The 15,395-nt window shown below is 43.6% G+C and overlaps 1 protein-coding gene across 1 annotated transcript in view; it reads right to left on the bottom strand.

Annotated features, from left to right (window-relative positions):
- Positions 1–13,730, bottom strand: part of Ccdc112 (coiled-coil domain containing 112) — a 28,407-nt gene extending 14,677 nt beyond the window's left edge. Inside the window, exons 1-2 of the mRNA XM_021214322.2 lie at positions 13,536–13,730; positions 2,617–2,738 (exon numbers count right to left, since the gene is read on the bottom strand). Of these exons, the coding sequence (XP_021069981.1) occupies positions 2,617–2,738; positions 13,536–13,730 (317 nt within the window). The remainder of the gene's footprint in view (positions 1–2,616; positions 2,739–13,535) is intronic.
- Positions 13,731–15,395: the final 1,665 nt, after the last annotated feature.

The following is a 15,395-nucleotide window of genomic DNA, read 5'->3' on the forward strand; positions in this document are numbered from 1 at the left end:
AAAAGAAAAGAAAATATATTATCAAGGAGTTTTTTTTTAAGTTGGCAAAAATAAATAAATTTTTCTCAATGTTTGTTTTTCTCCTCCCACAAGGTAAATATGAATATTTACTCTCTCATCTTGCATCCACTGTGCAGTACGATGTCTCTAGTCAATGACATCATTGCACACAACCTGAAAGGCAATGCTCAACACAGTTTCCCAGAGCTTCCCATCTGGCAACACAGACCAAAAGTTTCTACTGATAACCACAGTGGGAGAAAATGATGGGACCGCAGCAAGCCCTATGGGCTCGGCCACTGAGCCTCCATGCATATGTCAGGGGCTTGTGCTGTTTGTGACAGAAGCCGAGAGGAGGTCATCCTATATAGAAACTCTAACAGAAGGAGAACGGCTACCAAACCGGGGAAGGCTGGGAGTCCTAGGAAGGTCTGGCTGCCATCAGAGACACTACAGCGACCAAACAGAAATGTCTGCCGGGAACACAGAATATGCAATGATAACTACATTTTGCTATTTATGGACTAGAAACATTAACAGAAAGATTTTCAGAATGTGCTAGTATCACAATGCTGCTGTCAACAATGAACACTCAGTAAATTCTACTGTTCATGGAAAAAGACATGAACTATATGATAAAACTCTGAAATAAGTGGAAATCTTATAATATACAGAGGGGATCTGAGAGAATCAGAAACCAAGGGAGGACAATTAATTAAAAGATCATTGAAAAACTAGTTCCAGGGCACAGTCCTCTCACTAAAAGTGCTCACAGCCTTCCTTACAAGGACAGTGAGCGCATGTCCTTGTAAGCCAATGGCTTCGCTGCACAGCAGCTCTGCTCAGGAGGAACACTGGGCGTTCTTAACACTGGAACTCTCAGGGTGGCTGAGGACAGCAGGCAAGAGCCCCTACATTATATTTCCCAGAAGCTTTGGTCATCCTATAGATTTCTATAGGAACCTGATCTGACTCCAGGTTAAGCCCACAGTCACTTGCTCAGAAAGCCCACATCTCCCACCCGCTCCATGGGTAGTTGAGGACTGTGATTGATGTAAGAGGACTTAGTCCATTGTAGATGGGGCTACCCCTGGGCTGGTGGCCCTGTGTTCTATAAGAAAGCAGGCCGAGCAAGTCCCAGGGAGCAAGCTAGTATGCAGTACACTTCCATGGCCTCTGTATCAGCTCTTGCCTCCAGGTTCTAGTTGTTTGGGTTCCTGTCTTGACTTCCTTTGACGAACAATGATGTAGATGTATAATTCAAATAAACCCTTTCCTCGCCAAGTTGCTTCTAGTGATAGTGTTTCATCACAGCAAGAGTAACCCTAACTAGGACAGACAACTTGATACTGGGAGAGAAAAATTATTCAGTAATATTTCCCAGTTATGAACCCTGTTAATCTACAGTAAAAATTGGCCTGGAAAAATATGACCACTGATAAAATAGTAGGATCAATTTATGGGAGTAATTGACTACTTTCTGACTGCTTGTAAAGCCTGTTCTAAAAGATAGAACCCATGCCTGGTACTGTTAATTAGATCAAAACTCATGACTGGCTACAACATGGGCCCTATAGGAGAACCTAATACTATTATTCTGCCAACTGAACAAAGTGTTATACTGGCCCTGACAAGTTTTTATCTTCATACAGGTCAGTGTATCTGTCAGCTCTATCTGAGAAGCATTTTCTGCACTAGGCAGAGATTGATACAGAGACCCGCAAGTGATCAGCATGCAGAGATGCAGAGACAATAGAGTGCTTGGGTATAAATGAGACATCAGTTTAACAAGGCTTTTCCCCAAAGCTCAGGGATCACTGAGGAAGATGGGGGGGGGGGGATATAAGACCTGGAAGTAGAAGAGTTCTTCGCTGAAACAGGATTTGCTAGACACAACATGAATGTCACACACATGAACTCACAGCAGCCCTAATTGCTTCTATGAGACTTACAGAAGATCAAGCCAACCAAAACCCCAGCATGTCATGGATGACAGCCTACTTCTAGCTGAGAAGCTATTGGTAACTAGTGGTTCCTGGAGGAGAGAGACTAACTTTCTTCCGGGATGTAGCTCCTGAAAAGAGCTTCAACTGATGATCCTAGACCCTGGCATACAGAGGCAGCAACAAGAACTCAGTGGGTTGAAAAAAGAGGAAGGAGAAACCACATGTTGTAGGGCGGGAAAAAGGGCGGGGAGACAGGAAAGGAGCTCGAAGGGAGGAACTAGTCCTACATCGATCATTTACCCACTTCACAACCTATAAGGAGATACATATTCTTTAGAATCCTTTCTCAAAAATATTCTTAAAGTGCCTACTTACAACTTGAGATACATTGAGATAATAATAAATACATTATTGTTTTGTTTTCCTAAAAATACACTAATATAAAATGGTAAAAAAATAAAACAAAATGGAGACAATTCCACCTACAGCTAATTCATATTAAATAGGCTGCATTTAACACCTCCCTCCTCCTCCTCGTTATGTTTGTCAGGAGAGTGATTGGAAGTTTCCTAATACTGTGAGACTGGGGAAGGTAGAGTTGAATTAATTTTATATTGTTCATTATAAAATAGCTAATGATATTATTTGGAGATAATATTCTTATACTCACTGGTTTTTTAATTTTTCTGCTGTACGAATGAATTCTGTTTTCTTTGTCCGACTAACTTTCTGTTTCCAGTTCTGAAGCTGAAGAGGACGAATTCCACCTGAAGCACTAAAGCCGCCATCACTCTGCACAAAGAACAAGAATAAGCATCCATGATAAAAGTGGCAAGAGATGTCTAGAGAAATAAAGCTCTGTGTTTTCTGGGGGGTCATTGTGTGATCAATCTAGGTTTTTAAATAACATACTTTGGGGGCTGGAGAGCTTGTTCAGTTCCTAGCACCCAGGTAATATCTTATACTTGACTGTAACTCAGATTACAGTTCTGATACCCTCTTCTGGCCTCTGCAGTGACCACACATGCACATGGTACAAACACATACACACTTGAAGGCAAAATATTCATACAAATAAAATAAAAATATACTTTGAAGACAAAATAAATCTATCTTAAAATGCTAAATTAAGCGTGAAATGCTGTGTTCAGGGATTACTGACAAAAACAGGTGTACTTTATTCATAAGTCATTTATCATCTCTAGATTGAACACTGTGATTTGACAGGTAGAGCAGGAAAGGATGATTCTATACCAGGATGGCCCAGTATCATGAGGAAAAACAGATTTAAAGAGAAAAGAGTAGGCAAAATGAACAAAAAGCCAGAAAATGTGCTAAGTGATAATGAGGAACCAAAGGGACCCGAGGTGGGGGTGCTTGTACTCTCTTAGAACACCCCAAGGGTCTATTTGAGAGGCTCACAACGAAGGAAGAAGGGACACAGTGCCATACAATCAGAAGGAAAGGTGATTAGGTCAAGGGATTAGCTAGCCAAAATCTGAGAGCCAGAAAGACTGGCTAGCAGAGAAAAGACGACTCCGGCAAGGGATCAGTAAAGGTGGCTGGAGATGAGTGGGTAGGTGGCTTTGTGCTAGGTATGGAAGTTTCAGGGCCCATTGGATTGTACTGAAGTATACCTATATGTCGTTCAGTGTAACACAGATGTTATCAGCAGGGTGTCAGTCAGGAAAGGAAGGTGACACACTTGTGGAGATATAAACACGAGGGGGTACTGAAGGGAGGGGATGTGAGAGGCTTGGGGGGGGTCAGAGGTGCTTCTTCAGAGGACAGCCTTCAGGCTAGTCAATCACTCGACCATTACCCCTAGGGCGCTTCATTTCTCCAAAGTATTCAAACATTTTACAACCTTTCAGAAGTGGCAGTCAGTTTCATATCAACATGATTTACTTTAACCTTATTAGTACACAAATTTGCTTTCATCATTTATTAATGGTTAAATTATATGGATACCAAATAATTGTTTTAAACTAAATTTCTTTACAATTTATTATCAGTAAATGTTTGATTTGAGCACCCATTTTATATACCTATAAACCCAGTGTCACATAAAAATTTCTGACACGGGGACTAGAGAGATGGTTAGCAGTTAAGAATGCATGCTGTTCGGGCAGAGGACCTAAGTTCAATTCCTAGAACCCACCATGGAAGACTCACCGCTGTCTGTAACGCTAGTGGAAGAGAGCCCAAGCCCCTGGCCTCTGTGGACTCTGGCTCTCGTCTGCATGCATGCACACCTCCACCCCACCCCACATATTCTTAAATAAAATAAATCTTGAAAAAAAGCCTTCTCAGGTTAGTGGGGTTGATAAGTAGAAAATGCTTAGGAAATCCTGCCATACTTAGTTCTTAACTAGAATGTGTCGGCTGGGTTTGACTGTTTTGTTTTTTGACACAGTAAGTTGATATTATTATGGCGATGGAGCCAGAGGATATATGAGTAGTACAGGCCAGGGATGAGAGTGTGACAACTAGCTAGGCCACCAAAAGTCAAAGGCAGCGTGCATCTCAACAGTATATGTGACCAAGGGCGGCTGCAGAGAAAGGAGGTGAGAGAAGAGGAGAAAGTACACAAGGCTTATATTTCTCGGAGCAAGAACAGTTTTAAAATGGGGATAGCACAGCATAAGATACTACTTGTTGAAAGTGTTGACAAACTAGTGATTTTTTTAGATATTTATGAAGTTATGCACCACCACCACTGTCCGGCTCCAAAATATTTTCATCACGCCAAGATAAACTCACAGCCATTAGCAGGCTCTTCCTCCTGACGCCGTCTCTCAGCGCCTGCTTTTCTGAGTTTCACTATATTGGATCAATGGGTCTTTTCTGTATGTTTGATTCTTCTTAGCCAATATTTTAAGAGCCATTCATGATACTCTATGGACCTATATTTCATTCCTTTTCTGTGGATATGTGTGCACTGGACACATGTTCACATGTCTGAATGCATTCATGTATGTGTGGAGACCAGAGGTCAGCGTCTGGTGCACTTTACTGTCTCCATCTATCTTTCTGAGACAAGGTTACTCACTGGATTTAACTCATTAGCTGGCTGTGTGGCCAAGAAGACTCTGAGACGCCCCTGTCTTTGCTCCACCAGCCTTTGGGTTGGCTACGCACTGTCGCGCCTGGCTGTCATATAAGTGCTGGGGAATACAAATTCAGGTTCTCATACTTGTGCTACAAGCAGTGTCCCACTGAGCCATCTTTCTAACCCACCTTATACTTTTGATAGCTAAATTAATACTGTATTGCATCAGTGGTTCTCAGCCTTCCTAATGCTGTGACTCTTTCACGCAGTCCCCTCATGATGTGGTGACCCCCAACCACAAAATTATTTTCATTGCTACTGTATAACTGCAGTTTTGTTGTTATGAATATCTGATATTTCCAATGGTCTTAGGCAACCCCTGTGAAGGGGTCTTTCAACCCTCAAAGAGGTTGCCACCCACAGGTTGAGAGTCACTATATTATATGGATTTATCGTTCATTTTTTCTGCTCATCGCCCATCATCTGATGAACAGTTGGGTTATTACCACTATGTCCCCAATATGAAGTGCTACTATAAATATGCTAAACAAGTTTTAATGTAAAAAAATGTTTTACATTTTGTTACCATCTAGCCACAGAATTTGAGTCGTAAGGTGACTGTTTTTCACTTTCTTGTTTTAACATTTGAATTACCTTTTTATTGTTGAGTTGGAATCATTCTTTATGCATTATGAATATAAACCCCTTATTTTATATTCATATATCACTAACAGTTTCCCCCACTATGATCATCTATTGTAGTGGAATTTTTCCTTAATTGATTGGATAATAAAGACAAGAAGCCAATCTCTGGTGAAGGAGGAGGAGGCGGGCCTTCCTGAGGAAAAGGGAACGCAGGAGGCACACAGGAAGCCCTTTCGGTATGGGGAGGCAGGAGCAAGAGTTACAACATGTAGAACAGGAACTGTTAGACCCGGTGGCAGATTCCACCACCATAAGATTTGCAATGTAGAATAGTTGATGAGTTTAGGACAATAGACTCCACACCCAGTGGTTGTGTCATCTGTTGATTCTTTTTTTTTTTTTTCTATTTTTATAATTCAAATTTTATCAGGGACAATTTGAATATTGAATATTGAAAATTAATGATACATAACGTATTACAGCATACTACATTCTTATTTCTTAAAGCACTTTTTTTCCAATTTTTATTAGGTATTTACTTCATTTACATTTTAAATGCTATCCCCAAAGTCCCCTATACCCTCCCCTCCATCCCCCTACCCACCCACTCTCCCTTCTTGGCCCTAGTGTTCCCCTGTACTGGGGAATATAAAGTTTGCAAGACCAAGGGGCCTCTCTTCCCAATGATGGCTGACTAGACCATATTCTGCTACATATGCAGCTAGAGGCACGATCTCTGGGGGTACTGGTTAGTTCATATTGTTGTTCCACCTATAGGGTTGCAGACCCCTTCAGCTCCTTGGGTAATTTCTCTAGCTCCTCCATTGGGGGCCCTGTGTTCCATCCAATAGCTGACTGTGAGCATCCACTTCTGTGTTTGCCAGGCACTGGCATAGCCTCACAAGAGACAGCTATATCAGGGTCCTTTCAGCAGAATCTTGCTGGTGTATGCAATAGTGTCTGCGTTTGGTGGATGATTATGGGATGGACCCCTGGGTGGGGCAGTTTTTGGATGGTCCATCCTTTGGTCTCAGCTCCAAACTTTATCCTGTAACCCCTTCCATGGGAGTTTTGTTCCCAATTCTAAGAAGAGGCAAAGTGTCCACATTTTGGTCTTCCTTCTTCTTGAGTTTCATGTGTTTTACAAATTGTATCTTGGGTATTCTAGGATTCAGGGCTAATATCCACTTATCAGTGAGTGCATATTATGTGAGTTCTTTTGCAATTGGGTTACCTCACTCAGGATGATACCCTCCAGATCCATCCATTTGCCGAGGAATTTCATAAATTCATGCACGCAGGTAGGATCTGCTGAAGGAGGCAGAGGCAGGAGGATCACAAGTTCATCTGTTGATTCTAAACTAATATTGTCTGGTGTTCTCCATTTGCTGCAAATCAGGTGGGCCGGAGGGAAAGAACATAGCAGGGCAGAATTCAACCAGGCTTTGGGATGGGAAGATTGGGCAAGAGGGGAGCTCCAAGGGAGAGGTAACCACAGCGGAGTGTGGGCTCTCAAAAGCGCTGCAGAGACTGAGAGAGTGACCTCTGAGCTCTGGAGAGGCAGAGCCCGTGTTTGGGTGTTTGTGGGAGAAATGTTGGCTAGGAGAAACATGAGGTCATGGTCTCCAGCTACGTGCCAGGCTGGCAACAGACTGCATTGCTGGTATAGACAGCATTAACATGGTTTTTTAATAATTACACACTACAATCTATTCACTTCCTTGATAATGTCAACTATTAAAAACATTTCCAGGTATTAGTAAACTATTTTCATGGTAACGGCTTCATTTTATATTCCCATCAGCAATATGTGAATGATTCTAATTTCCCTGTATCCTTGCCAACACATTATTATTTGCCCTTTCCATTACAGCTATCTTAATGGTTATAAAGTGGCACCTCACAATATTTCTTTATTTGGTGTGCTGGGGATCAAACTCAGGGCCCTGGATGTGTGAGACACACTCTAAGTTACATACACAACCCTCTTAGAGTGGTTTAGATTAGTTCATGATGATCAATGGTGATGGACATCTTTTTATTACCTTTTAATTTTTAAGAGAAGTCTGTTTACCACTATTCTCTTATTTACCTTTTGTGTCCCTGAATATGTACAGAGGCCAGAGAAAATCAGATGCCCTGCTCTATCAATGACCACCATCCTTCCTGGAGACAGGATCTCGTACTGTTCTCACCATGCCTGGATCTAGGCTGGTGGCTAGCAAGGCCCAGCAATTCTGTCTATGCCTTCCATAATGCTTAGGGTTATAAGTGCGTTCAGTCACACCCTGAATTTTACATGAGTGCTGAGGATTTGAATTCAGATCCTCATGCTTATACAGCAAGAACGCTTACTAGTTTATTTTCTATTACTCTGATGTAATACTAACCAAATGCATCCTGGGGAGGAAAGGGTTTACTTGGCCCTGTACAGTCCATCATGGTGGAAAGCCAAGTTAGTGACTGAAATCAAGTTCATGGAGGAACACTTACTGGCCTACTCCTGACTCAGGTTTGGCTACCTTTCTTATACCTGCCTAGGGATGCCACTGCCCACAGTGACCTGGACACTCCTTCATTAATTAGCAAACAAGAAAATGCACTACAGACACGCCCATAGGCCAATCTGATGAAAGCAATTCTTCAACTGAGACTCCCTCCCTCTTCCTGTTCAAGCTGACACTCCCACTGCAGTCTCAGTCCAGTGAGATCTGGCTAATGCTTGAACTAGTGACAGTGCTTGTCATCATCCATATGATGCTGTCTGCAGGCCCAGAGTACATGAGTCACAGGGTCATGGAGGCTTCCAATAAAATTCCAGAGAAAAGCCTGGGAGGACAGGCGATATGTAGCAAAGTTGGATTCCCTTCCAGAGTCCACAAAGCAGGAATATATGAGCCTGAGCTTTAAGGTAGACTCGGGATGCTGTAGACATAGGAATGTGGTATATCTACCTAAGAAAGCTAGACACCAAGGAAAGGCAGCCCAAGAAAGAGGCCACAGTGGAGAGGCAATGCTACCCAAACTCACTAGTGATCAATCATGAGACCATGTGGCCCAGGTGCTGGCCATGGAGCCACAGGGTTTAACATTTGGGCCCCCTGGCTTTCAGTGTGGCTTTGGTCCTATCCCTCACTTCATTCTCCCATTATTCCCTTTTGGAATGGAAATGTCTATTCTGTGCCACTGTATGTTTAAAGTAACTTTATTTTTTACTCAATAAGCTCACAACTAGGAGATTGTCCCAAGTCTCAATAGAGTTCAGCTTTTGAACTCGCATTATAAATGGCATGAGTTTTGAGGGCTAGGAGTGGAATGTTACAGTTGGAGTCTCAAATGGCTCCAACAGGCTCCTGTTTTGAATGCTTGTTCACTAGCTGGTGATTCTATTTTGAGAGCCTGTGGAGCCTTCAGGAGGTGGAAACTGTGGAAGTGGGTCACTAGGGCAGGTATTTGAAGATTATAGTCCAGCCTCTGGTTGCTGGTTCACACACTGCTTCTGGGTCTTCTACAATGAGAATGGTTTCCATCATGGTTTCAAAGTCATGAACAGAGCCCTTGACACTGTTTACTGTCTTCATCATCTTCTTCTGCGTTTCCAGACAGTATAATCTGTGTTAAATCAAGTTTGAAGATTCTTTTTCTTCCAGTTAAACCTGGGGTCGGTCTCTCTGGTGGTATTTCCATTTCTTGCACTTTTCAACCCCCAAAATTTGATTTTATACAACAGAAAGAGATCATTCTCACATTTTTAAAAAATTTCTTGGGGCTGGAGAGATGGCTCAGTGGGTAAGAGCACCTGACTGCTCTTCCAAAGGTCCTGAGTTCAAATCCCAGCAACCACATGGTGGCTCACAACCACCCGTAACAAGATCTGANGCCCNCTTCTGGAGTGTCTGAAGACAGCTACAGTGTACTTACATATATAAATAAATAAATAAAAAAAATATTTTTTTTTTTTTAAAAAAAAAAAAAAAAAAAAAAAAAAAAAAAAAAAGAAATGAACACAATATATTGTGGCAAGGGCTAAAGCCAAAAGCAAGGCTTCTGCACATTGCTTTGTTGTTGTATGTTTGTCAATTTATGAAGTAATTTTGTAAAGTCTTTATCTTTGTCTCCTGTGGCACTGTAACCTAGGATAGCTTAGCTGTTGGCTAGCAGTCACGACTCACCTGAATGCTTTGACCCAATGCGTACCTTAGTCCTTTTGGGGAGGGAAGGACAGCGGTATGCTGCTGCAGCACATCTCAATACGCAGGCCAGCAGCTTACACTTCAGCTTTTCCTTTTCATCAGCACAGAACTCCAGTCAGACAAAGATGAAGACTTCTCAGGCCTTTCTCCCTTCTTCCTCTTACCACATAACAAACTATCCAGAAACTAGTCTACCAGCCACTTAGTGACTGAAACGTAACACTTCTGCAAATCCGGCCTAAGGTCCAGGTGTGAACCTAGAGAACATTACGCTAAGTATAACACAGCAAACACTGACATGCTCTTATTATATGGAAATCCTTAAACAAAGTTGGTTTCATAGAAAAGGACAAGAGAATGACGGTCACCAGCGACTGGAGAGAAGGAAGGCAGGGAAGGAGCAGTTACTGGTTACTTGTACTACCCTGCATGTGAGCAGCACCACTGTATGGCTGGTGTCTGGGAATGAAGAGGCAAGAAGCCGAGTCCCAGCATTCATCTTTCTTGCTTCCTAACCATAGACGCAGTGTGACCAACGGTCTCGCACTCCCACGAGTGTGACCAAAGTAAGGATACTTTAGTTACGGTTTCTACTGATTTGGCAAAACACCATGACCAAAAGCAAGGCGGGGAGGAAAGGGTTTATTTGGCATTACAGTTCCACACCATCCATCATCACCAAAGGAATTTAGGACAGGAGTTCAAATAGGCCAGGAACCTGGAGACAGAAGCTGATGCAGAGACCATGGACGGGTGTTGCTTGCTGGCTTGCTTCTACTGGCTTGCTCAGTCTGCTTTCTTAATAGAACCTAGGTCCACCAGCACAAGGACGGCACTACCCACGATAGTCTGGGCTCTACCCCACTGATCGCCAATCAAGAAAATAACCGACAGCTGGATCTCATGAAGGCATTCCCTCAATTGAGCCTCTTTCCTCTCTGATGACTCTAGCTTGTATCAAGCTGAGACAAAACCAGACAATACAAAGGACAATTGCCAAAATTCAACTTAGTGAACCAATGAGTTTTATTGGGGTTACTTACAGAGTACAGGTGAGGGGTGACTTACAGGAGAAGAAATTACTCAAAGACATCTGCAACACTAAAAGCCCACCCCAGCATGGGTGACAGACAGCTCATGAAAGTGGAAACCTGAAGCTCACTGCACAGCACACAGACAGTTCAACAGGTTGGAGAGTGACTTTCCCAGACAACGTTGCTGGTCACTGCTTCTTCTGGGTAGCTTGTCTCATCTACCTCTTCTAGGAAGCTGGGCTAGTCTGAGAGTGTTTCTCAGCAGTCCTTCCCGCTTATGTAAGCTTAGAGAGGGAAGGCCCTAGTGCATTTGGTCAGTTTCAGGGTCTTCTTGAAGCTTCTGAATTGTCTGCTTCCTGTTCCTTACAGAACCTTTCTTTAGAACATCCGGAGTCCTTTTATTTTTTTTTTTCAGATTTATTTTATGTGTATGGGTATTTTGCTTGTATGTATGTCTGTGCACCATGTATGTGACTGTCACCTGTAAAGGCCAGAAGAGAGCTTTGGATCTCCTGGAATTGGAGGTATAAAGGTTTGTAAGCCAGCAAGTGGGTGCTGGAAACCAAACCCAGGTCTTCTTGAAGAACAAGTACTCTTAACATGTGAGCCATCCAGTCCATATCTGGAATCATAAAAGACCATATGAAGACATCAAGAAGACAATAGAGAAGCCGAGCATGGTGGCGCACGCCTTTAATCCCAGCACTCGGGAGGCAGAGGCAGGCGGATTTCTGAGTTCGAGGCCANCCTGGTCTAAAAAGTGAGTTCCAGGACAGACAGAGCTATACAGAGAAACCCTGTCTCGAAAAACCAGAAGAAGAAGAAGAAGAAGAAGAAGAAGAAGAAGAAGAAGAAGAAGAAGAAGAAGAAGAAGAAGAAGAAGAAGAAGACAACAATAGAGAAACCTCACAAGAAGGTGTGTGTGGTTGGGGAGATACTGGGAAGAGTATGAAGGAAAGACAACACATAAACTTGTTCAAAACATCACACCATAGCACACCAACGATCCTAACTTTCTCACATGTTTATGTGTTGGTATACATGCATGTGGAGGCCAGTGATTGATGTCAGGTATCTTCCTTCATTTCTCGCCACCGTGTTTTATTTTATTAGACAGATTCTCTCACTGAACAGAGCTCACTGATGTGACTAAGCTGTCTGGCCAGCAAACGTCAGGCATCTGCCCCCAATTCTCCAGCACTAGGATTACCGGTGCACGCTGTGGAGCCCAGCCTTAAACTCGGGTCCTTGAAGTTATGCAACAAGCACTTCACCAAAGTGAGCCCCTATTTCAATTTAAAAAGTACAACCAGCCTTAATATTAATATTCCTGAGAAATTCTACTTCATTGCTACTGTGATTCTCAGCTATATGGTAAATACAATCTCAGTATACTGACATTATTGGGCAAATAATTCTTCAGGGAGGGACTGTCGTTCAGGCTCTACTAGGTGTTAGTAGCACCTTTCAGTAGTAGTAGTTAGTAATTAGTATCCTGCCTCTTGTGACATCCAAAGATGTCTCCAGGGATTGCTAAATGGCACAGAGTGAAACAGACCCACGGGTCATTCTGACCCAATCCCTGAAAGGCAAATGCAACTTTTACAAATCACTGAAGCAGAATCCTGATAATATATGCCAATAACAGTGTCAGGAAGCTGGAAAGAAAGGTACATCAGGATGTAAAGCATAACGATTTAGGTGGGGAAGTCATGTTGGCTTTCTACAGTAAGGCAGAAAGTTGTCATGAAAAAAGACACTCAACAAAATTACACCACTGGAATAAGACCATTTTTAAAAAAAAAAAAATGTTTGTTTCATTTCATTTTTGAGAAAAGTTCTCATTCTATAGCCTATATCGGCCTCTTGTAATGTCGGGATTACAGTCATACACCACAACCCAGTGGTCATGCTTTTTTTTAAAAATACATACTCAAAATATTTTACATAATCTATATTTAAGATGTACTCTATATTTTCTCTCAACACATTTGGGAGTTATAGAGCTATATAGATAGAGAGAGAATAAGGAGAAAAACGAAAGGAAGCATAAGAAAATCTTCCCTAGATGTAATTTCCTTAACTTCACACTGGAAAGAACACTGTATTCCATTCCCTTAGAAAAGGGCGATGGAGACTTCACAGCTCGCGGTAGTTTTCCTTCATGTCTGGACTGAACCACAAATATTTAGTAAGTGCCTACTATCTCGAAGGTACACCGTGCTGGGCACACAACAGGTACAGTCCTTGGAGCTAGAAATACAACAATACCTAAAGCTGCTGAAAATGTCTACCTAACTGGTACTTACATTTTCATGGAGGCAGAAACACAATTTAAAAACATGAATAAAATATGGATTATATCCCGTGGTATTAACTGCTATGGGGGGGAAAAAAGCAGAAAAGGATTCTGCTCGTCTAAACAAAAGATTTCCATTCCACCATATGGAGACTGGGGTCCTTAGGAGTCCCATCTTGGGAAACACCTATCCGGTCCCTCCTTGTGTCCTAGCACCGATGCAATCAAACAGATCCACTTCTTGGTGCTCAGACTCCAAGCCAGCTTGGAGCCCTGGGCCACTGCCGACTTAATACCCAGAGCTCCCATCATTAATTAGCTCCCATTTTTTTAAAGAAAGGGAGTCCTCTCCAACTGAGGCCTGACCGAGCGCGGTACAGCCGTGGCTCCGAGCGCCTTCAAACGCAGGCCCGCCCCGAGCAAGGCCGGAGCCTCCGCCGTTACCTGTTGCGGCGTCGGCGCCGCTCCCACGCCGGTCCCCGCAGCCGCGCCCGCCCCCGCCACCGCCCCGGCGACTGCTGTGGCCGCCGCCGCCACCACCACGGTAGTCAGAGCCGCCATGTTCCCTCGCCGAGACTCCCGCGCCCGTGCGCGGGATCAGCTCCCGTGGGCCCCGTGGGCGTCCTCCCACGCTCCGCACACTGTTCCAAACTGCTGGACCACTGAGGCGGAGCGCGAAGCCGACCCCGCCTAGTCCTGGGGGTGTGGACTCACGGGGCGTGGCTACATTGGGACGGGCAGCTCGAGGGCGGGGCTTGCCGGGGCGTGGCTGCTGAGGACTCCGGTGGGAGCACAAGGGAGGGGGCAGAGCTAAAGGCGGAGCTTGGGAGGGGCGGGGCCAACCCCGGCTTGTAGGTTTTGGGGGTGAGGGTACTGAACCTTACTGAGGGGGAAGGTGGACTCGGGGTGGTGTAACGCGACGCGGCTCTGCTCAGTTTTGTATTTATATGAGCTTTGTCAGCGCTGGTGTCTGTTCTGTTCGCTCGTGCCCATAACTGCTAAGAAACGCTTTGTCTTCCTTTAAATTGTATTCGTGTTATACCAACATATGTATTCTTCATACGATAGAACTGTTCTCTACTTCTGTTTCACGTGCTGGTGAAACTTAGTAAATGATAACACATCTTATTTTATATTTTCAAAAAAAAATTCCCTCAAAAGCAGGTATTAGAGCCAGAAAAGCCGTAGCTGCTGTCTTGGACTGTCTTCGTGGGATGAGAGATTCCTAAGACCCTGGGTGGGAAGTTGAGAAAAATGGATCTTCCTCTCAGAAGCAACCAGTGGCTGACTATGCGTACTTCTGCCTCTCCTTACATAAATGCATTCATCATTCTGGCTCCTGCCGTATGACAGGAGGCGTTCTAGATCCTGAGAATTCTTGATTGAATGCCATTCCTCTCAGGGCTTCTAGGAGAAAATACAAGCAAGTAAAGAAACCCTGCTTTTAAGAACAAGTACTTGGCAGCCCCTTTGTGGGTGCTTTGCATATGGATTCCCATTTAATCCTAACAAATAGCTAGGTTTCACTATGCAGTGTGAGTATCATCTCCATTTCATGAATAAAGTTAAGGAAGACCAGTCTGCATAGGAAGAGACCAGAATACAAACCCAGGCCCAGATAGTACAAGAGGACATTGAACAGGCTGTCAGTCATGTGCCTCTGCATCCCCAAAGGTGTGGATTTAGCCTTCATCTACAAACAGAAGCTTATCTTGAATAAGATTTGGTGGAATTTTTGATAAGGACACAAACTGAAGTCTGGTGACTGGATCTAGAAACTTATAAATAGGCTGCCCCAGTCAGGAGGGGAATGAGTTTAGGGACAGAAGAAACTGTCCGGTTTGGGGAGTCCATAGAAGGACAGTCTGTCAGTCCTGGAAGCCTAGTGACAATACTAGGAGAAAAAAAGAGAGAGAGAGAGAGAGAGAGAGAAAAGACAGTTGGGTTTGTCAAAAAAGGAGTCAGTGGGCCATCCTGTCAAGAGCAGAGCCAGTAGGTGATGGAGAATAAAGCCTGTCTGAGTGAGTTAAGGATTTGGGGGCAATCCCATGGATTGTGGTAGCTGGAGCAAGTTGTGTAACCACAGGAGAGATTTTGCTGGGGGTTCTGACAAAGTCTAGCAGGGAGCATTTGTATAATGCTGCAAATGACGCAGTAAAAAGCAGAAGTTTGACGCTGCAGAAAACAGCTGCAACCAAGACCATGGGAAAGCATAAAGAACAGAGC

This window comes from Mus pahari, chromosome 15, assembly GCF_900095145.1.
Source record: "Mus pahari chromosome 15, PAHARI_EIJ_v1.1, whole genome shotgun sequence".
Lineage (NCBI taxonomy): Eukaryota > Metazoa > Chordata > Mammalia > Rodentia > Muridae > Mus > Mus pahari.